Source organism: Capronia epimyces (assembly GCF_000585565.1).
Source record: "Capronia epimyces CBS 606.96 chromosome Unknown aczIQ-supercont1.8, whole genome shotgun sequence".
NCBI lineage: Eukaryota > Fungi > Ascomycota > Eurotiomycetes > Chaetothyriales > Herpotrichiellaceae > Capronia > Capronia epimyces.
The window spans coordinates 1,231,191-1,255,553 of NW_006912911.1; the positions used below are offsets into that span (position 1 = coordinate 1,231,191).

At 52.2% G+C, this 24,363-nt stretch overlaps 7 protein-coding genes across 7 annotated transcripts; 3 read left to right on the plus strand and 4 right to left on the minus strand.

Moving 5' to 3' along the window:
• Positions 1-385: 385 nt before the first annotated feature.
• On the plus strand, positions 386-4,843 carry A1O3_08854 (uncharacterized protein; the record flags this gene model as incomplete). Its single annotated transcript, XM_007738950.1, has 1 exon — positions 386-4,843. One exon carries the CDS (start codon positions 386-388, stop codon positions 4,841-4,843), a length of 4,458 nt encoding a protein of 1,485 aa, XP_007737140.1.
• A 495-nt stretch (positions 4,844-5,338) lies between these two features.
• On the plus strand, positions 5,339-6,295 carry A1O3_08855 (small nuclear ribonucleoprotein B and B'; the record flags this gene model as incomplete). The annotated part of the gene is made up of 4 exons (XM_007738951.1): positions 5,339-5,411; positions 5,622-5,694; positions 5,846-6,004; positions 6,160-6,295. 4 exons carry the CDS (start codon positions 5,339-5,341, stop codon positions 6,293-6,295), a joined length of 441 nt encoding a protein of 146 aa, XP_007737141.1.
• Positions 6,296-7,397: 1,102 nt separating this feature from the next.
• Positions 7,398-7,821, minus strand: A1O3_08856 (uncharacterized protein; the record flags this gene model as incomplete). The annotated part of the gene is made up of 2 exons (XM_007738952.1): positions 7,398-7,541; positions 7,615-7,821. 2 exons carry the CDS (start codon positions 7,819-7,821, stop codon positions 7,398-7,400), a joined length of 351 nt encoding a protein of 116 aa, XP_007737142.1.
• A 1,383-nt stretch (positions 7,822-9,204) lies between these two features.
• A1O3_08857 (pyruvate carboxylase) lies at positions 9,205-13,172 on the minus strand (the record flags this gene model as incomplete). Its single annotated transcript, XM_007738953.1, has 3 exons — positions 9,205-10,170; positions 10,225-10,659; positions 11,013-13,172. 3 exons carry the CDS (start codon positions 13,170-13,172, stop codon positions 9,205-9,207), a joined length of 3,561 nt encoding a protein of 1,186 aa, XP_007737143.1.
• Positions 13,173-15,212: 2,040 nt separating this feature from the next.
• Positions 15,213-20,517, minus strand: A1O3_08858 (clathrin heavy chain; the record flags this gene model as incomplete). Its single annotated transcript, XM_007738954.1, has 5 exons — positions 15,213-15,569; positions 15,625-20,223; positions 20,273-20,299; positions 20,407-20,427; positions 20,482-20,517. The coding sequence occupies 5 exons, from the start codon at positions 20,515-20,517 to the stop codon at positions 15,213-15,215; spliced, it is 5,040 nt and encodes a 1,679-aa protein (XP_007737144.1).
• An 860-nt stretch (positions 20,518-21,377) lies between these two features.
• A1O3_08859 (cytidylate kinase) lies at positions 21,378-22,064 on the plus strand (the record flags this gene model as incomplete). Its single annotated transcript, XM_007738955.1, has 1 exon — positions 21,378-22,064. One exon carries the CDS (start codon positions 21,378-21,380, stop codon positions 22,062-22,064), a length of 687 nt encoding a protein of 228 aa, XP_007737145.1.
• A 280-nt stretch (positions 22,065-22,344) lies between these two features.
• A1O3_08860 (uncharacterized protein) lies at positions 22,345-23,841 on the minus strand (the record flags this gene model as incomplete). Its single annotated transcript, XM_007738956.1, has 1 exon — positions 22,345-23,841. One exon carries the CDS (start codon positions 23,839-23,841, stop codon positions 22,345-22,347), a length of 1,497 nt encoding a protein of 498 aa, XP_007737146.1.
• Positions 23,842-24,363: the final 522 nt, after the last annotated feature.

A 24,363-nucleotide genomic window follows, 5' to 3' on the forward strand; every position in this document is an offset into this window, starting at 1 on the left:
TAGGTTTTGCGGAGGCGAAGAATAAATGGTCTTGTCAGTCAACTGAAAATTTCCAGCCAACTAGATACCAGGCGGCTTGCGGCATTGAGGTGTTAGCGTCTGGGGTCTGAAGCGGGCTGGCGCCTCAGTTTAGGGGTCTGAAGTGCGCCTAAGCCCCCGAGCACGCGTCCAAGAGACCAGAGACGCGTTGAGTGGCTGGTCGTGACATGGAATTGCCATATTCCATCAGCCACTTCCAACGCGCTTCTTCTTCATGGACTGTCTCCTCAAATATCAGGGTGACGGGAGACTGCGGGCAGCCTCGACAACTGTTCACTTTTATCCTACACTGCTGCCAATGCCAATGCCAATACCCGGCTTCATGATCTGATATCTCCCAGCGAACATGTCTGTTCCTGGAGTTCTCCCCCCAAGTCCACCCTCAACCTCCTCTCGAAGGAAACTGCGTCTTCCAAAAAGCTTGGTACATTCTACCGACGCTCCGGACTCTCCAGCGTCCTTTGCTGGTTCCTCAAACACCAGGACACGGAAACGCGTCGAATTCTCTCCTTGGACAAACGCCCACGAACCGCCGTCATCGTCTAGCCAGCCCCCTTCCACTCTCCTACCAGTCAAGTCACTCCCTCCTTCTTCGGAATGCCCGTCGTCCTTGAAATCGATCCTTAAACCCGTTGTGGCAGAGGACAAGATGCCGCAACCAGTTGGTGGAAGGCAAGATGTCGACCGCTCAATTGGAGAGATGATGGGCAGTATCATCCAGCAACTCTCCCAGGATGACAGGTCTATTTCAGTGGACGCATACCAGACGCTTGCCTCGGTCATTAGGGAATACGATGAAATACCGGAAGAGGCAGTCTTGAAGAACAAGATCAACACAGTCCTCAAGTATGTCAAACGAGATCTATTGAGACAAGTCAAGCCTGATGAACCACAAATCGCCGATACAAATGTCATGACACAGGCGTTGAAGGTACTGGTGATATTTGTATGGAGACGCGACTATGCCTCTCTGCTGTCAGACGAGTATCGCGCCTTCATCCTCGATCGGTCGATTCAGGTCATTACCGAGCATACGGCGCCGAAAAGCGTGATCATCCACTATCTCCACCTTCTGGCAACCCAAGATTTCCGTCCAGGCCTGGTCACTTCCAATAATCGTATTGGACGACTACTCGAAGCCTTGAAGGCTCTTACGGAATATGTCAAGGGCAATGGGGCTGTATCGGAGCGACTTTTGGTCTACCAAAAGCTATTGGATCAAGCAAAACCTGTGATGAAAGCAAAGGCCAACCTCTGGGTCGAAGAACTGTTGACCGGCATGACAAGCTCGTTGAAAGACATCAGAACCAAAGCGATGATGTTGGGTATGAAGTCATGCTCTGCATTCCCTGCCTCCTCATCCATCTCGACGGCAGTCAGATCTGTCATGGGAAGAGAGTTGGAACCTAACAAAACATTCAACTCAGCTATGTGTCGAAGACTCGAGAAGATGATCTCTTCCAAAGAGGAAGCACTCCAGGTTCCTCAAATCTGGGCAATCGTGCTCTTGCTGAGTAATGGTGCTGATACGCGGATCGAGAATTGGCCCGAGTTGAAAGATCTATTGAAGGTCATTCAGAGATGCTTCAACTGTAGCGAATCTGCTATCCGCCAACAAGCCAACATGGCTTGGAATCGGTTCGTTTACATTGTCCGGCCACACGACACCTCGGAGACTTTGATGGCAATGCTTGCGAAGCCTCTCGCTGCCCAATTAGAACGGCAGGGCACTGAGAAAACCGTGAAAGGCTCGAGACCGACGGCCGTCTCAAGTTATTGTAACCTGTTATACTACGCCTTTCGACCAGCAGCTTCGCATAAGCAGTACACCCGGGTCTGGAACGAGTACGTCGTCAAAGTCATGAAAAGTTCATTTTTCGAGAAGAACAATGCCAACTCCGACCTCTCTTGTCGTGTGTTTATCGCGCTTTTGTGGAATGCCAGTACAAGCACCAAAGTCTGGAATGAGAATCGTGCTCTTGAAAACACGCCAATCGAACCAGAGGAGCTTCCCACGATCGACTGTAAATGGATCAGATCCAGAAGCGCCTCAATTATCGATATGTTTCGAGTCTTGCTCCGGTACAGCTCTTGGGGAGCTTCTGGCGAGTCGGAGAGAGCATACATTGCTGTCGCCTGGACGCATTTTCTGAAGGCTCTGCGAGAGTCCAGCAGCAAGGAGATCAAGCCATCCTTGGAAACCAAGCATGCTGTGACCGGGGTTGTCGACTTCCTCGGACAGCTATGGACAGACTCTCGACAAGAAGTCAGTGGTCCTTATGATCACGACCACTCTGTCAGTAGCCCCCAGAAGCGACAAATGACCCGGATTGCCGTTCACGAGCTTGATCATATGCTGATCTTAACTGGAATCGAGAATGGCTCTGTTGCACCACGCAAAACTCCCATCCTCATGGCAATCTTTGACTCTATTGCTTCGGACTTGAAGCAGCTTGAGGAACCCAGTGACATGCGCTCGCACCTGCCCACGTCGAGAAGTACACTTCCAACACTTCAGTCTCAAAGCGAGAAGTGTCTAGAACTACTCAACTCACTGGTAATTCAAGACTTGAAATCAGAAATGGCCATCAATCCGGCTACTATGGGCGAGAATCTTGAGATACTTCAGCATGTACTCCAACAAACTGCCGAAAACCATCGACTGGGGAGTCTCAATTTGCTGAGCACGTCGCTGGCAATTTTGTTGAAGGATGAATCACACAGGCTAGGTGGTCCGGAGTATCACAAGTTCAGCAACACTGTGGTCAAGCTGCTAGCGGAGGTACCTTTCACAGCTGTGCAGCTGTTTGATTCCCTCTTTGCAGCCCCTTTCGAGAGCTCTCATGTCTGGGTGGTTAAGAACGCCGTCAAAATGTGGTCGAAGCAATTCAGTCAACACGTACAACTTACCCCGGGAACTTGTCTATCCAAGGCTCTTCTCAAGCTTGAGAATTTAGTTGACACTGGAGTTCCAGTTCGAGTACGGATTGCAGAAGGTGCGACTGGCTTCGATGAACCTCTACCAGCTCTCGAGGAATCTACGACTCCCGTGTCATCTAGGCATGCATCAATGAGCCCAAATGATGACAAAGGGCCAGGTGATGCCTCGCCACTGCTGGGCAGCCAGGTTGGCAGATTTGTGGATGCTGAAGCTACGGGGGACATTGCTTCCAGTCCTGAAAGACCTTCCTCCAGACCCAGATCGCGACATAATGATTCTCAGATTGACTTCGTGGCAATCAACTCATCACCGCCTTTGCATGACGAGCCAGAATCCCAATACCTCACAGCACATCAGAAGGAGGTTCGCGAACGGCAACGCTCAGAGCCCGCCGTGGTGTTCCCGGACCTAAGATCGAGCCCGAGGCAGCCCGGCAAGTCACAAAGCCAAAGTGACTGCGAATTTGCCCGGAAAGCCGCTGCGCTGGCGGAAAGACCATCAACACCTACTTTGCCAACGCATCAAGATCAAGGAGAGCCGGAGATAATGGCATCCCCGACCCCTCGTGCTCGACAGTTCACTCAACAAATTACGGATCTAGAAGTTCCTTCATCACCACCTTCAATGTTAGATAACCAGGGCAAAGAGGCTGGTAAACTAGAGCTTTCATCTCCGCTTCAGAAGCCTGCAGATGATGCTGAAATTGGGATTGACCTTGCAATTCCACAGCCTGATGACCCATCAGTGGAGCCCATGGCGGAAGAAATAGAAGAAGAAGGCCACATGGCCGTGGATCACGCAGAAAATGCCACCAAGTTGCGGTTGATTGCTGTAGCCGAAGATGAAGTGGAATCTCAGAAAGACAGGCGCCGAGACCGTCGTCGGACTGCAAGACCTGTGGATGCACCACCGAAGACTCAACCAGCAGATTTTGCCCCATCTACTGTGCCGGAAACCATGTTGACAAGCGATGAGAATGGCCAGGAGCACAGCCAAAGCCATATTGGGGACCACAACACCGATAGTGACGAAATCGATATGCTTAGCGCCTCGCAGTTATCTCAGGACCTCGACCGACATCTAAGTCAGACTGTGGATGATATTGCCATCCAAATTGCAGGGGAAGCTTCTGGCGTGCAGCCCTCAAACCACGAAGGCGATCGCCAGCTCTCCAAACCGGACTCCCGGCATCTGCGCAAACGGAAGTCGAGCAATTTGACGGCACCGTCGAGCAAGAGAAGAAGGTCAAAGGCATTGTCACAGTTATCTTCCGCTTCATTCGAGTCGCAGATGTCCTCTATGAATGGTAGTCAGACAGGTGAGATTTTTGACACTATCGAAGTGATGGCAATTCAGCCAGTGGCTGCTTGCAATTTCGCGGAAGAGACACGATCGGCTCCAAGTAAGGCAGAACAACCTCCCAAGCGTCGCCGCGGCAAACGCCGAAGTGCTCGGAATCGGTCACAAGAGCATGCAAAGCCAGCAGTCGAGGTTGTTGTGAGCACCCGTCGTCCTGAGGCGGCTTGCTCAATTGACGCGACAGCTGTTCAGAGTCAGGAGGTTGATGCCGGTTTGCGAGTACAACAAATCATGCCCTGTGACAGTCCTGTTGTCGCTGTGGAACAGGCGCCAGCGCCCAAGGCTGTAATGGCCATGGAAGAGGGGCGCACAGTTGCTGAGGCTTCTGCTCAAGTGGAGACGGGTGAAGGAAGTTGTGAAGCTGACATCGTCTCGTCCTTACAAGCGATCCTCGATCGCCTCAAAGCGACAAGACCGGAAAAACTGGACTTGCGGGCCCTGGATGATCTGTGTTTTCAGATTCGATTCCAAGCCCAAGTGGTTACTCAACGTCAGATTCAATGAGTTGGAGAGAGGGAGCCGACCAAAGAGAATGGCAGATGCCCTGCGTAGAAAGCAAAGAGGCATGGGGTAGGATCATATGCTATCTCAGAGATACATCCCCACAGAGACGATGGGGATGCTAGAATAAATAATACCATTGGACCATGTCCATTCCGATGAAGTTGTGTCTGTGTATCCGTACTCTCTACTTCCCTACTCTGTAGAGCAGAACATAAGAGAGAGCACGTGACCGGCTGTGGGCTTCCTGGGTGGAGATTGAAGTTGAAAGGCGCGCGATAATAATCCAAAGTCCGAAAAGCGAACGGGATGCAGTGGTGACTGGAACTCTCGCTCATCCAGCTTTGTACCTCCACATCGAACGAGCTTACCAACGTGACTCAATCCTCTACGCCCGCCCGTCCTCATCGTCGTCGTCGTCGTCGTCTACATCCCTCTCCAATCGCCTACTGGTTTCTGTTGCAGTTCCCCCGACCTCGTTCTTTGGAGTTGTCCGTCATGGCTGCGGCAATCAAAGCTATCAACGCGAAGATTCGCTCCAACAAAGTGCTCGACTACTTCTGCTCGACACGTACGTCTCCATTCCCCTCGATAGCTCCTGAGAGAACTCGGTTGGTGCTTTCGGACACTTGTGCTCGTCGAGCGTCTCCTTGAGAGGCGATCGATGATCTGTAACCGGTGACTGGTGACCGCAAGAGACTGCGGCAGTGAACGAAGATTGAACAGAAATACACAAGAAATCTACAGAGAATATGCGCTGACACTGATCTACGGGCTATAGATTTCTGGGGCCCTGCGTCCAACTTCGGCATCCCGGTCGCTGCCGTCCTAGACACAAAGAAAGATCCTGAGATGTATGTCACCGACACCCAGCAGAATGTTTCTTGATCAGCGTCAAGACGACCTCTTACAACCAATGCCCTCTTCTCAGCAACAGCCTGTTCTCCGAACATGCCATATATGCGCAAATACCAGATCATGAGGCTGACAATCGTTTGATCGCAGCATCTCCGGCACATTCACCGCAGCTCTGACCGTGTACTCGGCGACATTCATGCGGTATGCGCTCGCCGTGACGCCTAAGAACTACTTGCTGTTCGGCTGCCACTTTGTCAACTTCAACGCCCAGTTAACTCAGATGTACCGATGGTACGATTACTGGTAGTAAGTTAACCTCATCCATTATCGATATCTTTTCTTCTCGTTGGATCCATGTTCCAGACACGCTGGCGATTATGTCTACGTCTGCATTAGGCGTGTTGAGTGTTGAGCCTTTCCTTTATCCAGTATGCTGACGAATTACTTTCCCCTGCTATTAGTTTGGGCGGTTCAGACAAATGGGCCAAGATCCGAGCCGAGGCGGCCAAAGTCGAGGGCCAGGCTGCGTCGATAACCGAGCAGGCAAAGGATAAAGTTGGCGGAGCAGTCAGCGAGGTCAAGAAGACGGTTTCATAAGTCTGAGCCGGAATCTTTCGCTGGGGCTGAAGAGGATCTTGATAAGAGGCCCCGGTGACTTTACAAGGGGGTGGTGTTGAGATGCGATGAGAGGTGGAAGCCAATCCGGTACACCAGGACACTTAGGTCAGGGGATCAAGGTATGGCTTCGGACAAGCGTGGGATCTCCGACGGAACAGTTGTTGATACGTCGGCATCTGAACATAGAGAGATGGGTCGGCACGGTTCGAGAGAAGCAATGTATGCTTTGTGGATTCAGGCTTGGAGGGTCCGAATGCTCAAGGCCGGAGATTGACGGAGCCAAACAGGTCGGACCCAAGATTGAAAACGAGCCGGGGAAAGACGTCGAGATCAAGACTAGTATCTCTTTGGACCTCTGGCTTTGTCTTTGTGAGTCTCGGTTTGATCGGGCCTGACCTGGATATATTATTCATCATCATCCTTTTTTCTGGCCGACGAAAAAGAAAAGCAATACAATGTTTCATTTTACTTGCCACACCCTGCATTCTGGCCCGTGTCTTCCTATCAAGAATATATAAAGAATATCACGACACAACAGGACACTCGGTATGGTGGTGTTATTTGATAGAGATCATACGTAGTGTAGTGCGGTTAGATCAAAGCAATGCCAAAGTCAATTGCCATTCAAGTAAACCAAATTGAGGAAGCATCCTTCGATCCCTCTACCCTGGTTCAATTACAAGCGGTGCTGTTATACAATTTCCTTTCCCTCCATCTGATCCTGATCCGTTCGTTTCACTTGCTTTCATTCTCCATCGCAAGACAAGTCACACCAACGCGGTGGTCGATGGCAGCAGAGGCAAGACAGGACAGCGGAAAGGAAAGCAACCACTGTACTTCACGTTGGTGCCTTGACGGCGAGTGAAAGAGCTGCTCTGCCCGCTCCCAATGTCTTCATCCCTAACCTGCCCACCGTCCAAGCCCACGCGACATCCTAACCGACCTCCATTTCCATTGATTCAATTGCGTTTCATGCAAGTACAAGTGCAAGTACAAGTGCAAGTCCATGTGCAAGTCCATGTTGAGAAGGAGAAATAGACGAGGACGACCGCCGGTTTCTGGCACCCAGGAAGGGGTGCATTCAAGATCCCTTCGTGAAGTTCGCCCACATGCCGCCCAGGATGCCGGGCTGGCCGGGTTTCTGGTCAGCCCAATTGTGGCCGCCGGTGCCACTGTTGCGTTTCATGGCAGTCAGGCCGGCGAACTTATCGGACGAGGCGGAGGACTGGGTGGCGCGTCAGTACCAGTATCCGATAAAAGGGAGCTGTAATTTGGAAACTCTACAGGTCAAAACTCACACGCCTTCGACCCGCTGCGCCTGCGCTAACTGCTGGACCTGTGGCTTCAGGTGTGACATTGGTGGCACTATTCTTGTTGGTCGTGCTGGTCTCGTCTTTGGGCGGGCTGCCTGATGTAGAAGCAGCTGCCGCTCCCGAGCTGGAGCCTTGAGACGAGCTACTCCCCGCGCGAGGTCTGGGTTTGTATCCGGATTGTTTGAAGAACATGGTTGCCTGGTGGTAGGAAAGATGGGTTTGATTTAGAAGGAGAAATAGGGAAGTAAGAATGATCGAGGGTTCAACAGATAGAGAGAGAGAGAGAGAGAGAGGAGAAGAAGTCAGGAGTCAAGAGCCCAGTCACTTTGTATTTATTTTCGAGTGATGACGAGGGCGGTTGAGCCCCTGCTGATCAGCTAGTTGGGATGTCTCTGAGGGATGTTGGATTGCACAGTTGTACTTGTAGTAATGACGTAGCTGACACGATCCACAAAGCCAGATGGATGAGTAGAATTGGTCAATGTCGCCTTATCAGGAGGGTAATATGGTCCGTGATTGAATGGAGAATCGAGGTAGAGTGCAGGGCAAATCGTTCAACTCATCCTTTCCCTTCTCATCGGCTGACAGGCGGGCAGAGGAATCCGAGACAAGTGGTGAACGGTCGCTGAAAAGAGGAGACGGTACAAATTATATACACCCACCCATCGCCCATGAGATGAGACAGACATAAGTCCACTTATGTTCTGGGTGTCTCTGCAGAGTCAGCTGCCCGCGTCGGCCGGTCGGTTCGAAGAGCTACTCCCTGATAGATTCATACCGAGACCGGCAGAGGAGCGAGCGAGCGATTGGTGAGGTCAAGCATCGGCCAGCCCATTCCCTGCAGCGGCCTGCAATAGTGGAATAAGGAGATGGCCCTGTTGTTGCAGAGTAGTGTCTATGCTATCGAAGCTCATATTATGATTAAACTCTCTCCTGGCTCTTGTTCCTACCCCGCACATTTCTTTTTGTCCTCCTATCTCCTCTCTTCTATTTCGATGACGGCCCCGGATGCCCAGGGAAAGCATCTGGTTGGACAAGCAGGGTAGCAGGGTGGTAGAGGTCGATCGAGGGTCAGAGCACATGTCCGTGCGAGGGGATGTAGGTGATCATCTCAGAGTTGAGGCCTGTAACATTGTGACACGAAGCACAGAGGACCTAACAAAGTGCACTGCCATTACTGTTGTTGAAGAGAAGCCCAGACAACCGTCACCATCACCATCACCATCACCATTCCCATTTCCACGTGACAGGTACAATCTCAACACGTGACATCCTATCACGTGGTAGTACCCTGACACTTTGGCCCGGTTGTATGTGTTAGTACAGAGTATGTGTAGAGAGCACAACCCATTCCTTCCTTGGTTTTATTGATGGTGGCACGTATCGCCATCTAGGAAACAACCAGTATCCGATACCAATACCCCTGACGACTCTGGTGAGTCAACCAAGCCCACGATGTATACCCTGGAGCACAAAAACATGCCCTTCCCCTCCACTGCCGCCCATGTTTGTGAGACCGCTTCTGTCTCCTCTGGCTTTCCATCCTCACCCTCCTCTCCCTATCCTCCCTTTCCTTTATGCCTTCTCAATCCGGCAGACAAGGTCCAATCCAGCAACAGAATCCCCTTCCCTGACCTGAATATGTCCAACCTTGCCCGAATGAGGTGCACTGATGACCATTTCCATCTTCATGGCACTCAACACGGCAATCGGATCACCCTTCTTGACCTCATGACCTTCCTTGACCCGGACCTCAACAACCACTCCTGCCATCGGTGCACCTACTTGGCTGCTGTCGGTAGGATCCGCCTTGGGTCGGCTAGTGTTCTCAACTGCTGCCTTGGTGTCGTCGATGGTTACCTGTCGGACCTCGCCGTTCATCTCATAAAACACTTCGCGTTGGCCTGTGGTTTCCGACAGCGGACCGATGGCCAGCAGCTTCAAGATGAGTACCTTGCCCTTTTCTAGTTCCACATAGAATTCCTCCCCAATGTCGGGCTTGTTCAAGAAGTACTTGGTCGACAACACTGACAAGTCACCATACTTATCCACGAACTTGCGGTAATCCTCGAACACCTTGGGGTACATGACGTAGCTGGCGACATCCGTCTCAGAGACCGTGTTGTATTTCTCCTTCAATTCCTTCCTGATCTTGGCGAAGTCGATGGGATCCAAGTAAAGGCCGGGTCGTTTGTCCATCTTGCGCCGACCTCGCAAGGCATCAGTGCGAAGTGGCTCAGGGAACCCACCATACGGCTGGCCCATGTAGCCTTCGAAGAATTCCAACACTGACTCGGGGAAGTCCAGATCTTTGGCTTTGGCAATGACGTCGTCATAGCTCAGCTTGTTCGACACCATGAACTGCGCCAGATCACCCACTACCTTGGAAGTGGGCGTCACCTTGACAATGTCACCCAACAAAGCATTGGCTTGTTCGTATGCCTTCTTGGTCTCAAGCCATTGAGCTCCGAGACCCAGTTGAGATGCTTGGAAGATCAGATTGGTCAACTGTCCTCCTGGTATCTCATGTTCGTACACCTCCTAAGAGTCTGTTAGAAGGCATTGCTACTCTTCGCTTTGGACGGGTAAACTTACGGGATCAGGGCCGGTCAGACCGGCTTCAAATGGTGAATAGAGCAGTCTCAGTTGTGACCAGTACTGGTCGAGTGCTCGCACATTGTGGCCATTCAAGCCTGGATCGTAGGGTGTGCCTTCGAGAGAGGCCAGGATGGCACCAATGCTGGGTTGAGAGGTCATACCAGACAGGCTGTCAGAGGCCGCATCCACGGCGTCGGCGCCAGCTTCGGCACATGCGACCATGGAAGCCACACCGGTTCCGGCAGAGTCATGGGTATGCACGTGAATCGGCAGGTCAGGGTACTTCTTTCGGATGGTCCCGACCAGGAGACGGGCTGCCTTGGGTTTGAGCACACCGGCCATATCCTTGATTCCAAGAATGTGGGTGCCGATCTTGACAATCTTGTCCACGAGGTCCAAGTAGTACTCCAAGTTGTACTTCTTGCCAGGGTTCTGATGAGAAAGTCAGTGAATGCTGCAGAACGAGCTCAACACAAAACCAGTAACATGACTCGGGATGAATCCAGCCACACGCTTTCTTCAGGTACTTTTGTGTCTTTTCCAGCATAGGAGGGGGTCAAGGAATAGATCCAAAAGGGGTGAGACGCAGCTCCATGCCAATAGGAAGACTATTGTGGCACAGGATGACATCTGCCGCCTTTCCTACAGTAGGTGGTGTGTGCCAGCTGGTGGAAGGAGGTCGCCATCGAGAAGTGGTGATCTAGAATATTCCTCCACAACGCGGCCCCGAAAGACAAAAGAAGAACAGGGGAAATATAAAAACGGGAAAAGAAAGATCAACATACCAAAAAGTCACCAGAATAGCAGACAGTGGCTTCGACCACGCCTCCGGCTTCTTGGACAGCCCTCATGCCGACCTCCAGCTGATCAATGTCGTTGAGAGCGTCAAAGACTCGGAAAATGTCCATGCCATTCTTCTTGGCTTGCTTGCAGAAATGATAGATGGCATTGTCGGGCAGTGACTTGTATGCCACGCCGTTGGCACCTCGGAGCAACATCTGGAAGGGAATGTTGGGCACTAGTTTCCTCAGCTTCCGCAGTCTATCCCAAGGATCCTCATACAGAAACCGCATGGCGACATCAAAGGTGGCACCACCCCAGCATTCCAAGGAGTAGGCATTGCTGAGGGCGTAGCTGGTTTCGCGGGCAATGTTGCACAGGTCCACCGTTCGGACACGCGTGGCCAAGAGGGACTGATGGGCATCACGCCAGGTAGTGTCCATGATAAGACAGCCTTGGTTCGCACGGATGGCTTTGGCAAACCCCTCTGGGCCCTGCTGGTCGAGGACCGACTTCCAGCCTTTGGTGCAAGGGACGGTGACATCAATCTCCTTGCCCTGATCGTCCAGTATCTTGGGCATGATGATCTCGCCCTTGAACTTGGACTCGCCGATTTGACCTTTGATGCTACTGCCATTGACGGCCAGGTCGCCCAGGTACTGGAGCAGTTTCTGAGCCCGGTTCTGACTGCCGACCAACTTGAATAGCTCCGGCGTGTCATCAATGAAGGTGGTCCAGCAAGTCCCCTCGATGAAAACAGGGTGGGTCAGCAGCGATGCCAAGAACGGGATGTTGGTCTTGACACCCCGGATGCGGAATTCCACCAGCGCTCGCAGCATCTTACGACGGGCGATCTCGTAGGTGGAGCCATGGCAGGTACACTTGACCAACATGGAATCGTAGTGAGGGGTGATGATAGCACCCGCGAAGCCGTTGCCACCGTCGAGTCGGACGCCATTACCGCCAGCGGATCGATATACTTCAATTTTGCCCGTGTCGGGGGAAAAGTTGCTGGCGGGATCCTCGGTGGTAATACGGCACTGAATGGCAAAGCCTCTGGTGGAGATGCGGTCCTGAGTGAGGCCTAATTGCTCGAGAGTGGCACCGGCAGCAATTTGGATCTGAGCGGCCACAATGTCGATGCCGGTGATTTCTTCCGTGATGGTGTGTTCCACCTGGATGCGGGGATTGATCTCAATGAAGTAATATCGGTTCTGCTGGTCAACCAAGAACTCGGCCGTTCCGGCGTTGCGGTAGTTGACCGACTTGGCCAGTTTGACGGCGTCATTGAGGATGGCATCCCTGACTTCGGCGGGTAGGTCTTTGGCGGGAGCGATTTCCACGACTTTCTGATGCCGGCGCTGGACACTGCAGTCTCGCTCATACAAATGGACCACGTTGCCGTGATTGTCGCCCAACAATTGCACTTCAATGTGCTTGGGCTTGTCAAGGAAGCGTTCCACGAAGACGGTGCCGTTTCCGAACGCGGACTTGGCCTCGGAGGTGGCGCGCTCAAAGGCGTCTTTCAAACTCTCCTGGTCTCGGACGACTCTCATACCACGGCCGCCACCGCCAAAGGCGGCTTTGATGATGATAGGAAAGCCGAACTCATCCGTGAAGGCCTTGACTTCCTCATAGGCGGCGACCGGACCTGGGGTCCCGGGGACGACGGGGACGTTGCTTTTCATGGCGAGTGTCCTGGCCGAGACCTTGTCACCGAGCGACTCGATGACCTGGTATGTGGGGCCGACAAAGATGATGCCGGCTTCCTCGACTTTGCGGGCAAATTCGGCGTTCTCGGACAAGAAACCATAGCCAGGATGGATCATCTGGACGTCATGGGCCAAGGCGATCTTGATGATCTCGTCGCCCGCCAGGTAGGCGCCGACCGGAGTGTACTGCCCACGTTTCCCAATCATGTATGCTTCGTCCGCCTTTTGTCTGTGCATGCCCAACCGATCCTCGTGGCTGTACACGGCCACAGTCTGGAGGGACAGTTCGTGGGCCGTTCGGAAGATGCGGATGGGAATTTCGCCACGGTTGGCCACGAGAAGCTTCTTGAGGTCCATGATGGTGGAATTGGCCCTCAGACGGTGGTGGATGGAATGCTGGTCGTGATGGTGTCCATCCTCATGGTCCGGGGTGGCAGTGCCGTTGGTGGCCATGGTTGTAGATTGGGGGGAGGGTTGGCCTCGCTGCTAGCACGGCGCAGCTGTCGGCAAAGGAGCTCTGACGAGCAGGGAACAAGGAGGATGAGGAGGTCAGAGGAGAGAAAGAGAACGAGGAGGAGGAGGAGGAGGAGGAGGGGCGTCAAGAATAAGACTGGTACTGGTCCAGTTTAGTGCGTTTGCGGGAAGAAGGGCAGGAAAAGAAACGAGTGGGGAGCTGTCGTTGCAGCTCCTGGCCGACGGGTGGTGGTGGAACTAGTAGGTGATGAGTGGTGGGGGGAGCTCCAGCGGGTGTTTTTCGTTGAATGCGATTTCGCTCAATCGTGGGGATCTGGATTTGGGCGGCGCTGGAAGGCAGCAGAATGTTGGTGCGTGTACCGTGTATCGTGTACAGAGTCTAGGTACAGAGTAAAAGGTGGTAGTAATGATGCTAACAGAGATATCTGCTCTCGATCGATGTCAGGACTGGGTTGCAGGCTTGCACCGCAGGCAGAGCTGGTGAGCTTGGTGCTTGGTGCTTGGTGCAGTCGTCTGGGGCGGGCAACTGATAGGAGCACGCACGATAACGAGCTCTAGGCGGGAGGGTGAGGTGAGGGTGAGGGTGAGCACAGTCGTAATTAGTCCTCCGTACGTACACGGGAGGATTAATTATCGATGGATGGTATTTCGCCGAACTGCGGTCGCCGCCGACAGTGACAGTGCCAGTGCCTGTGCCTGTGCCTGTTCCTGTGCCTGTGTCAAGTGAAGAAGCAGCAAGTGCCAGTACGTGGTAGCAGTGAGTCAGCACCGGCGAGGGACTGTGCTTGTTATGTATTTTTTTTAACCCGTTATTTGTTCTGCTTCACGGTTCGGTTGGCTCGGCTTTCCTACAACCAATTCCTCCTCCTAGGTATTCGTGTCTCGTAGGGGTCACGACTACTACCTACTAAATACGCCGTAGTACTATAGGACCATAGGTACCGTAGGCACTGCACAACAGTCTGCTGTCTGCTCAGGCACCTGGAATCCAGTCGATTAGCTCCCGAGCCTCGGACTTTTCGTGGATTCCGGTGCAGATTCGGGTCAACTGGGAACGGCAACCGTGAATGACCGAGCCTTGCCGGGTAGATTTCACAGATCTAAGAGTCACTACCTAGTAATTAATTAATTCCAGAGTCACTGGTGTCACTGCGTACTGGCAACCGTCACGTCACGTTTTTCCCTCTTCATCGCATTGGTGCATACTGTACTCCGTACTACGGTAGGTACTCCGTACTCGGTACTCCGTACTCCGACATGGATTTACTCTCAAACCTCATTCACGACTGAGATGGCATTTCCATCCCGGCTGGTCCTGGTCCTGGTCCTGGCCCTGACCCTGTTGTCGGCGACGTCACCCATCAGGCTCCTCAGGCTCAGGCTCCTCAAGCTCCTCAAGCTCCTCAAGCTCCTCAAGCTCCTCAAGCTCCGAACCTCGTCTATCGATCTGTCCATGACACATGCCCCCCTGTCTCCGCCACTTCGGGTCACCCACCGTGGTCTTCTTACTACATGTAGATATCTGGTGTGTTTTGGTTTATCCGTACACATCTTATGATTGGCGACCAGCATCAATGAATGCTACAACCAGAACTAGACTAGCTATTATCATCACCTCCCTTGTGCCTCACTGATCGAGAGATCAGCGCCTTTTGTGTTCCCGCCAGGCTACTCTGAACATATGTAACATACTCCGTACAGTCCTCCCAGCTCGTCAGCTTACCCGCCCCCTCCAGCTGATCTCCTGCCTCTGTCTCCCACCACCAGCGACAGCTTACAAAAGCAGGCCCCTCCAGCGTGCGTCTACTTTGTACATCACCACTTTCCTTTCAGCCTCGCGTCAAAAGACTCCGCTCCGACAATGCGGCACTGGGATGATCAGGCCCCATTGCATTCGCCGGTTCTTCCCGAGACTGGACTTCGACATGGTGCCTCCAAACCCGTCTCAATTCCGCCCGTCTCCCGGAAATTCCCGAGATTCCGGACCATTCAAAATCAATCCCTTGATCTACTTCATCGTTAAAAGGCCCGAGGGAATCCGGTGGGTTGCGGGGTAATGCCATTGGTGTGTCCGTACCCCGTGGGTGTCGGTCCCACGGTCGCAGGCCCTTGTGTCAGCATGAGCCGGCTTCCAATGATTGGGGTGGTGTCCTCCGTCTTCTGCTGGCTTGCTTCCTTGGCCTTACGCTCTTCGTTGTCTTTGCGTAATTGCTCGATCGTGCTCGCCTGTTGGCTCATGTAGCTGATCATGAATGGCATCGTGAAGTCGTTGAGCCCATGACGCCACGAAATCTCCGTCACCGTGTGCAGTGGGATCAGGTCATAGCATGCATACAGCATGCCTACATAGCATTCGCGGCTGCCAATGTCGACAAACTGCACTCGGGTCAGCACCAATCATAACTCCGCCTTCATGTTCGGCATCACTTACATATCGCAACAGATCTTCCACCACTTCGGGCTTCCCCGAGATGGCCGCCGTCTCAATGGCATCGCGGAACAGCTTGTCTTGTTTAGACAAGGCGATGGATTTCTCCCAACGCTTGTTCTTGCGATAAATCTGAGCCGCAATCTGTCGGAAGAAAACAAGGTCATGCTTTTCAAGACGTTGGGCCAGCTCAACCGCATCGTAGTTGTCATAGTTCTCCACCGAATCCTTCAAGGTCTTGTAGTCCTCCTCTTCAATGAGGAGGTCGTGGATGGCCTTGTTCACCACGCGTTTGTTCTGACCCTGCACGCTGAGCAGGAACGGTTTGATGATGGGGATGTTATCCGACTTCTCAAACATCCTTACCACCCGGTTGACGTCGATCCGAGGCGTGAGAGCTTGTAACAAATCGGTCAGCAAGAGAGGCTGCTCCTGTAGATAGTGGTTGAGTGCCCGGTAGTAAATCTCCAGGTTAGCGACCTTCACCACAATATCCTTGAACGAATGATGCTCCCAGGCATCCGCAGCACGTTCCATCATGGCCAATGCCGCATTGTCCCACTCGTCATAGTGGCAGTAAAGGAAAATGAGCTCCGGCCACAGGTGTGCCTCCTCGCAAGCGCGAATCATCTTGGGAATATTGATTCGCGACCAGAAGAGCTTGAGATGCTCCATCACCCGGTCTGGATGATATTTGGAAAGAGCAATGCCAAGTTCGGTGAACATGCCCATGTGCGCGCGCTCAAGTCCCAAGCCGGCCTCGAGCAACGAGATGAGCTCGTCAAAGTATCCTTCACGCTCGTACTGCTTGACCAGATCTTGCAATTCTTCGGCATGGACAATGAGGTTGAGACCGCAGATCTGGGCTAGCCGGAATTCCTTCTTCGCAACGCAGGCTTCGTTGACTTGCTTCCAAACCTTGACGCTGTTGGCGCGCCGGGCACAATCCACTGCATTCTGATATTCATCAAGGTGTACCAGAGTAGTTGCCAATTTGGCCCAGTTGGAAATATTGGTGTAGAAGATCTTCGCTGCCTGGTGGTAGCCCTCCTCGTATGCCTTGTCACCACATGCTTCGATGTCCGCCACATTGGAGGATCGTAAGAACTCTTCAAGCTCGGGTAGCTGATCGAGTCGAGCGTAGCAGAAAGCGAGTGCTGTGTCAATGGCCGGTTCACGTAACGTCTTGCGGGCCATTTTGAGGAATTTGATAAGCTCTTCGTCTTTGCCTGCGTGCGTGGCCGTCTCGATAACCTCATTGTAGTTGGTGGGATCCTGAGCCTTGATGTACGATTCAATCGCATCGCTGACCCTCAAGCCATCAAGTTGGGCCTTTGCGACTTTGCTCCAGACCTCAGGCAGATCGACGTTGTCGGCATATTCTTGGGCGCGGTCGATGCTGACAATGTGATCCACAAGGACGTTGGCAGCAGCAAGGTGGTCGTTCACCTTCTTGTAGATTTCAAGCGCCTCCTCATACAGGCCCTGCTGGATACACATGTTGGCAATCTCCTCGGTACTAAACTCAGAAAGGCGTTGGATGTAATCCATGAGGCGAGACTTGTCGGCCTTGGCTGCAGTCAGCATAAGCAAGTTCTGTAGACTGCTGTTCTCGCTGAAAGGAGAGGGCTCAAGAATTATCTTTTCGAGCAGTTCAATCAGTTCGGCCGGGAGATCAGCGTCCAAGAACGCTTTGACTGCAACCGAGACCTTGTCAGGTTCGCTCGATTCAGGCACAGCTGTGGCAATCACTTGGTCAATTAGTGATCTCCGATGAGGGTTGTTTTCAGAGAGGACGAATGCCCAAATCTCCGGGTCGGCACGTTCAAGGAGATAGCGGGCTTGAGCTCTAAACATGGAGTTCTCATTTGTGACGTTGATCAGCTCCAGATCGTTCTGGCCTTTGCGATATGCAATATAGGCCAGGTTAGGATCGCGCTTCTCACAGTATTTCCCAATCGTCAGAGTATCGTAGAGATCATTCTCTTTCAAGAACTTGTCAGCTTCGGCGTTACTGTCGATGTAGATCTTCGCCAGCGCGTTGTAGACTGCGGGTTGCTGAATTCCCTGTGCCAATGTTCTCTCAAGGAATGGTAGCAAGAGCTTGAGACGGTTCTGAGTCTCAACTTCACTGACGAGGTCGTCCATGGGTACCGCTGTAGGGTCAATGGACACCAAGAGGTCCGTGATGACCGATTCTTCGCAATCCAGCGCAAGTAAGGCTCCAACCACGGCCGGTGTGCGGGACGGGTTGACGCGTTGGACGTAGACTTCAATTGACTTGTACTGCTGGTTGCGGTAAAGGTAATTGACCAGATCCTTGACAAAATTGAATCGATCACAAACAATGATCAAGGGAAGTTGCTCGGCCAAACGTGCCTCAATGAGGAAGTTCTTGACCTTTTCTGGATTATAGTGATTGTTCTCCCGGCAAATCCTCTCCACTTCCTGGAATTGCTGCATGGTCACGGCAGCCTCGAGATATTTGAAGACTACTTCCGCATCCTCGCTCAGGTTGACAATGCTTCCAAGATAGTAGTAGAGGCCCTCTGCCGTGCGATGCTTTTCGAACAACGCAGTCAGCCGACTGGGACCTAACAAATCAGAATACTTGGTGGCAATTTGAATGGCCGCAGCAAGATTTTGTCGAATGTTGACCTTGAGCATCTCATCCAGGCACTCGAGTGACTGCTCGACGGTCATTCGTCCAAAGTATTGTTGAAGCCACTCAGGGTTAAGCTTGTCAGTTTGCACGATGATGCGCTTGATCGTAGCTGGATCGTCGGTATTCTCCAAGGCACGCTGAAGAAGGCCCGCCTGTTCGCAGAGACGAGCAACTCTAGGCTTGTCGTAATACGAAAACATTTCATTCCCGAGGATGGCATCGGCAACTTGCGGTGCGTTGAGCAGATTCATTTCTAACAGGCGCGTCTGCAGGTGGCCTTGCTCTGGCCGATTCTCCTTCAGAGCATCGAGAAGGAAGGCAGTTGCTTGCTGGATCATGTTTTGAGACATAAACACATCAACAACTCGGTCGATATCGACCAGTGGACCACTTTCGTTATTGGCTAGCTGCGTCGCGAACTCCGCGCCTTTGTCGGGATTGGCTCGCACAATGTGTTGTAGCAAGGTTGTGAAGTCGGGCTGATAGTTGGCCTCCAGCGAGTACGGAAGGATTTCTTCCAATCGTCCTGTCTCTGCCAAAGCTGCCACTACCTTCGGGGGCACATTGGCTTCACGGTATATCCTCAGAGCGAGCTCCAAGTCGTGCAGCCGGACGATGTCACCAAGCTCTTCTGAGGACTCCAGTTTGCCTTCACTCATCCATTTGTCGAGGAGGTTTTTGCGATTCTGCGCCAAAACCGGCTTGATGAGCTCCACACTTTCGTACTTGTTCAACCTTCCTTTATCGAGCAGCTTCCCGAAATATTGAAGAATGACTGAAAGTTGACCTGGCTGTTGTGGTGCAGTCTTGAATCGGTTGATAGTTTCTGGAGTTCTCAGGAATCCTCTGGGAGAGTCCGCCGCAATCTGAGCAGCCTCGGCATATTTGCCTTGTGCAAAAAGGGTTTCAAATTGTTGTTGATAGAGATTGTCAGCACCTGGCAGTCCAGCCCTTGACGCCAACTTAATGGCAAGAGTGGCATTGGCTGGGTTCTGCAACAGGTACGGGATGATGGTATTATCGTCAACGCTGACGGATAGTACCTGACCCTTCCGATTGATTCCAACAATGCCGGCCGACTCGGAGTCAGGAACAGTGACGAAGATGGTCTCGCTCGAAATACGGTTCATGAATATGCATGTGGCTGTTTCCAGGTCATACAGGTGAATGAAACCATACTTGGTGATCATGTAGATTATGCTGTACTTCTTGGAGATCTGCATGGCCACAGGAAAGTCGTTGACAGCTTCGTCTGGAAAATAAACGTCGACAGCTCTCTTCGTGAACCGTGTGTTGCTCTCGCTAGGGTCAATCTCGACGACGTGCAGCTTTCCCTGACCTGCAGCGTTTCGTACGGCGAAGGTGAATAGTTTGTGGGGAAGGGGGTTGCCCTCCGCATGGAAAGTTCCGAAGGCTGCAGCATGCCCTTCTATGTGCTGAGAGATACCACGATTGCGAGAGTAGAGCTGCATGGTGCCAGCCACTCTGCCTTCTCGCTGAGATATACCCACAACGACCATCCACTGCTCATCATCGCTGACACGATAATTGATGATCTGACAGCCGCTCAAGTTGGGATTCCGCTCGAATATCTTGACAGGGGCTGATTGTGTGGGGTCGAAGACATCCCAGTGATAGACAGATGTATCTGTGACCAGGCCCAAGCTGCGTTCGCTGTACCATTTCCAGAACACAACGTCCTCGCTCATGATTGTGGACTTCAGCTTGGCCTTGGCCGCAAGATCGAAGACCTGGATTGTTTTGCCTTGTGCCTTGAGGGCAAGAATCTCACGACTCCAGTGCATGATGGCACTGTCAGCGCTAATAGCGCGTTTAGTGACTTCATTGTTGTTCTTGAGGTTCACAATTATGACTTGAGGCTTGTCTTGTTCTCCGAGTTTCTGTCGTACGCAAACAAAGTGGTCGGATTCTAGTGTCTGTAAACCGTGTCAGAAGAGGCCAGGGATTGAAAGCGACATTACTTACACAGCTATTGAAGGATATTGAAGCTGGCTGTGTATGACAATGTCAGTTCGCCGCGTGTCTTCCAAGTACCTTCTGGGTGTTGCGCAGGCAGGCAGCTACGACCCAAACCGGAACGTCAAGGAGTCTTCGCTTACCGCAATATCAAGGTTCGTCAACTATGGCATGAAAATCAGTATGACAGCATGGCGAGCGGAGACTCATCAACGAACCTGAACCAGTTCAGTAAACTTGATGGGAAGCGCCATGATTGCGACCGGCCCCCTGCGGCCTCAGGCACTTCCAATTGTAACGGAGTCGCGGCTGGGCGGTTTGTAGAGGACAGGAGCACGAAAGAATGTAGGCCGATGAAGGGAACGTAGAAGGGGAACTCCACAACAACCTTAACGAGAAAGAAGAGAAGTGGTCATGAGATGGTTGAGTGTTGATTATTGTGAGCTCCTGGAGACACCTTTGAGAAAGTAGTCAACGGCCGGGGATTACTTTGGGACGATGCTACTGTTGCTGCTTCCGCGCCAAGCGCAGCCCAGTTCCACACCGCGCACCTTCCAGCTTCCTGGCGAAAGGGGGCCTAGTAGATCACGTGCAATGCTTGAACCTTCCAATAATAATAGCTGTTGAACGTTAGTCAGCCAGCAGCCATAATGTACAGAGGCCGAGCGCGTGTTGCTCGCGCTGTCCTTTCGTCATGGGTAATTTTCCGATACTGCTCGAGTGTCCGAGATCTCTCTATGAGCAAGCTCTATCTACAACGCCTTCTACAGCACCGATTCTCACGAGGAATGACCCCGCGTCTATCTACAAGAGCTCTGAGTAGGCATATATTACCGCCCTCTGGCATTGGAGCTTCCCTGTCGCTCCACCGACTCTATTCCTCACCCGCGACTGCACGAAAGTCTACTCCAGTTCAAACCAGAAGCACACACCAGCCAGGCGGCCAGAGCTCGAGACTACAGTTTTTGCCCTTCTTGGTCCTCTTCCTCCTCAGCAGTGGCACCTACGTTTTCCTTGTGAAGCGAAAAGCAGGGCAGCAGGGAACAGTTCCGAGTGAGAACCGTAGAAAAGCACACACTGAGAGATAAGTTGCCAGGTCTCGGAGAAAACAACCATGCCTGCCATAGAACCAACAGCGGGCACCTCACCTCTCGTTCAGCCCGAACTATCTCTTGCTTCTGCCAATACTTTCCCTGCGTTTGACCCGCAAAAAGTCACTGTGGTCTACATACTAGGCGGTCCGGGATCTGGAAAAGGCACACAATCTGCTAATCTGGTTCGAGACTACGGACTCGTCCATTTATCGGCTGGAGACCTCCTGAGGCAAGAACAGGACACCAAGGGCAGCGAATATGGACAGCTGATCAAGGACCATATCAAGAATGGAACGATTGTCCCAATGGAAATCACCGTCAAGCTGCTAGAGAATGCCATGCGATCGAACCTTGACAGCAACAGTACCGGCAAGTTCTTGATTGATGGTTTCCCTCGCAAGATGGATCAAGCAATATTCTTTGAGCAGTCTGTCTGCCCCTCGAAATGTACAATCTTCCTCGATTGCCCGGAAGATGTTATGCGTGAACGGTTACTGAACCGAGGGAAGACAAGCGGAAGATCAGATGACAATGAAGAGAGCATAGTCAAGAGGTTTAGAACATTCCTCGAGACAAGTATGCCTGTGGTGGATCACTTTGCGGCGGAGAACAAAGTGGTCAGGGTCCCAGCGGTCGGCACAGTGGAAAGCGTGTACGAGGGCGTTGTTGAGGGTCTGGCGGAGAAGGGCATTGCTCCAACCAAGTGACAGGACTCTGTGGTTGATCAGTTCCCTTGAATGCAAGAGTGGTAGAACGGCGGAGAGCTCGTTTGGTTTATTTCGGTGCTCAAATCCCCGCAGGACAACATGACGGCCTGTACAACCTCTAGCTGATGGTTAATTAGTACATAGTGAGACGTCAATGTACCCGACTCTTCTTTCACCAGTGTGTTACAGGCACCAATTGTCAGAAAAGGGAGATCAATGACCTAGCGGCCCTGGCAAATGAATTTTATTCTCAGTTGGATACAACCTCCTTGCATCCGTCTTAATCATCCTCGCATCCACTTTCGCTGTCACTCGCCTCCGTTACTCCATCGAAGCCCTCAAAGTCATCATCTCCAACCCCCAAGGTTTCATCATTCTCAGATGTTGGCAGCATAACAAAGGCTTTAAGGCAGGTGATCCGATTGCCTGTCTCGTAGGAGCCGATTACCGTACCTAATTGCACCGTCGTATCAGAGTTTGCAGCAGCCTGAAGATCGGCTACTGGAAGTCGAAAGATGCGGATTGTCCCGTCACTGCTTGCCGTTATTATTGCGAGGTCCTGTTGCTGGTTCTGGGCGTTTGCAAAAGATAAGATCTCGAAGTCTTTGACACGATTGTTGACACCTGTCGACTTTCCACCCACGGTCGCGCAAAGGCTAGCCTTGGGTATTGAGGGTACGTCCCCGCTGATTTCATTGGATGCGGAAGTTATTGGTTTGTCAGTGTTGTAGAACAGTACTCGACCATCCTCAGTCGATACAGCTAGTAATGCCAAGTTCTCTTCGGAAGGACCTGGCAAAGACAAGTAGCATATTTGATGCAATTTCGTCAGGGGTTCTGGCAAAACCTTGCATTTGGCCTTGGAGTCCTCGCCGAAAATGACAGCACCTCTCTCGAATGCGACGGAGAACTCAACCCCGGCAGGATGCCAACGGATTCTCCTTCCCTCTCCGCTACTGTACTTGCTTTCTTTCACACTCTGAAGGATTTCGCGGCCAAAATTGAGAACACCAGCCTTTTTACCGGTCACTAGGTTCCAAAGGCGCATGCATCTCTCCCCCCGGCCGACGCTGAGCATGAGTTTGAGACTGGGGTGAACAGCAAAATCGTTTATGCCGGCAGGGGTTGCTCCAGGTGGTGCAGTATCTCCACTAGGTTGCCCTTGTACTTTGGGACGAGGGGCCTTGATTGTCGAAACCACTGTCAGGTCTTTGAGCCTGGTCACTGCAATGGTGTTGTCTTCTGAACCTGACAAGAGTTTTGACCTCGTGGGGAAATACAATGCCGTGATCGTTGAGGAATGATGTAGGAGTGTCCCCAGCTCTCTGTTCCTCGGGTTCTCTGAAATTGGATTGTTGCCCAAGGAGGGCATTGGGAGGCTCTTGTCGTTGAAAGTCATTGGCGATGCAGAGAGACTGTAAACATTTATCTTCTCGTCCGATCCTCCGGTGGCCAGGTACACGCCCTGAGCTTCCGAAGCGTCCGGATCGGGCATGGGAGAGAGTGCTAAACATCGCACCGCAGAGGCATGGGCGTTGAACAAAAAAGAATCTGCAAACTGGACTGACGGAGAAGATTTGGTTGACGAGAGGTTTGAGATAGATGCAGTAATGCCGTGCAGAACACGTTCATACGAACCGGCAATGATCTGGATGACGGGACCAGCGGTCTTGACATCTACATGTCCATTTGTTTTGGCGACTTTTGCGATCTTACTCTGACTGTCTGTCGTGCTTGTTGTAGGTTTCGTGTTGAGATCTCGCTTTCTTTTCGCCATGGTAGATTCCAGAGAGTAGTTGCAGGACTGATCTGGGTGGATAATCAGAACAGGCGGCACTATACGTGACCTGTCTGTTCTTGGTAGAGTGGCCTGAGAGTGTTGACAGCACGTAGGTAAATATCAAATCCGAAGAAGGTTCATTATTGCAAAGCGACGGTGGTGACGGGAAAAAAGTACTAGTAGCAAGCAGTTTGCCTGTCGGGAAATTTTTTTCCCTTTAGAAAACAGTAGTGACCAACCCCCCTGCCTAGAAAAATAATAGTGAGCTGGACGGACTGGGTGACGCGCACAGGCGCACCCTCACCTATCAGATAGTCTAGTAGTCCCCCTGTACCTAGCTATCAGGTCGAGCAGTTGGGCAACCCCAGTAGAGGTGACTGCGCCCTCCCGCCCGTGGCCGCCCCCCTTCAACTTGCCTTTACCACACTCCTCGTCCGCTACACTTTACCTGCATACCCCGAAAACTGGACATCTCGCTCTGGCGGTCCGCCAACTTCATCAGTCTCAAATCGACCACAA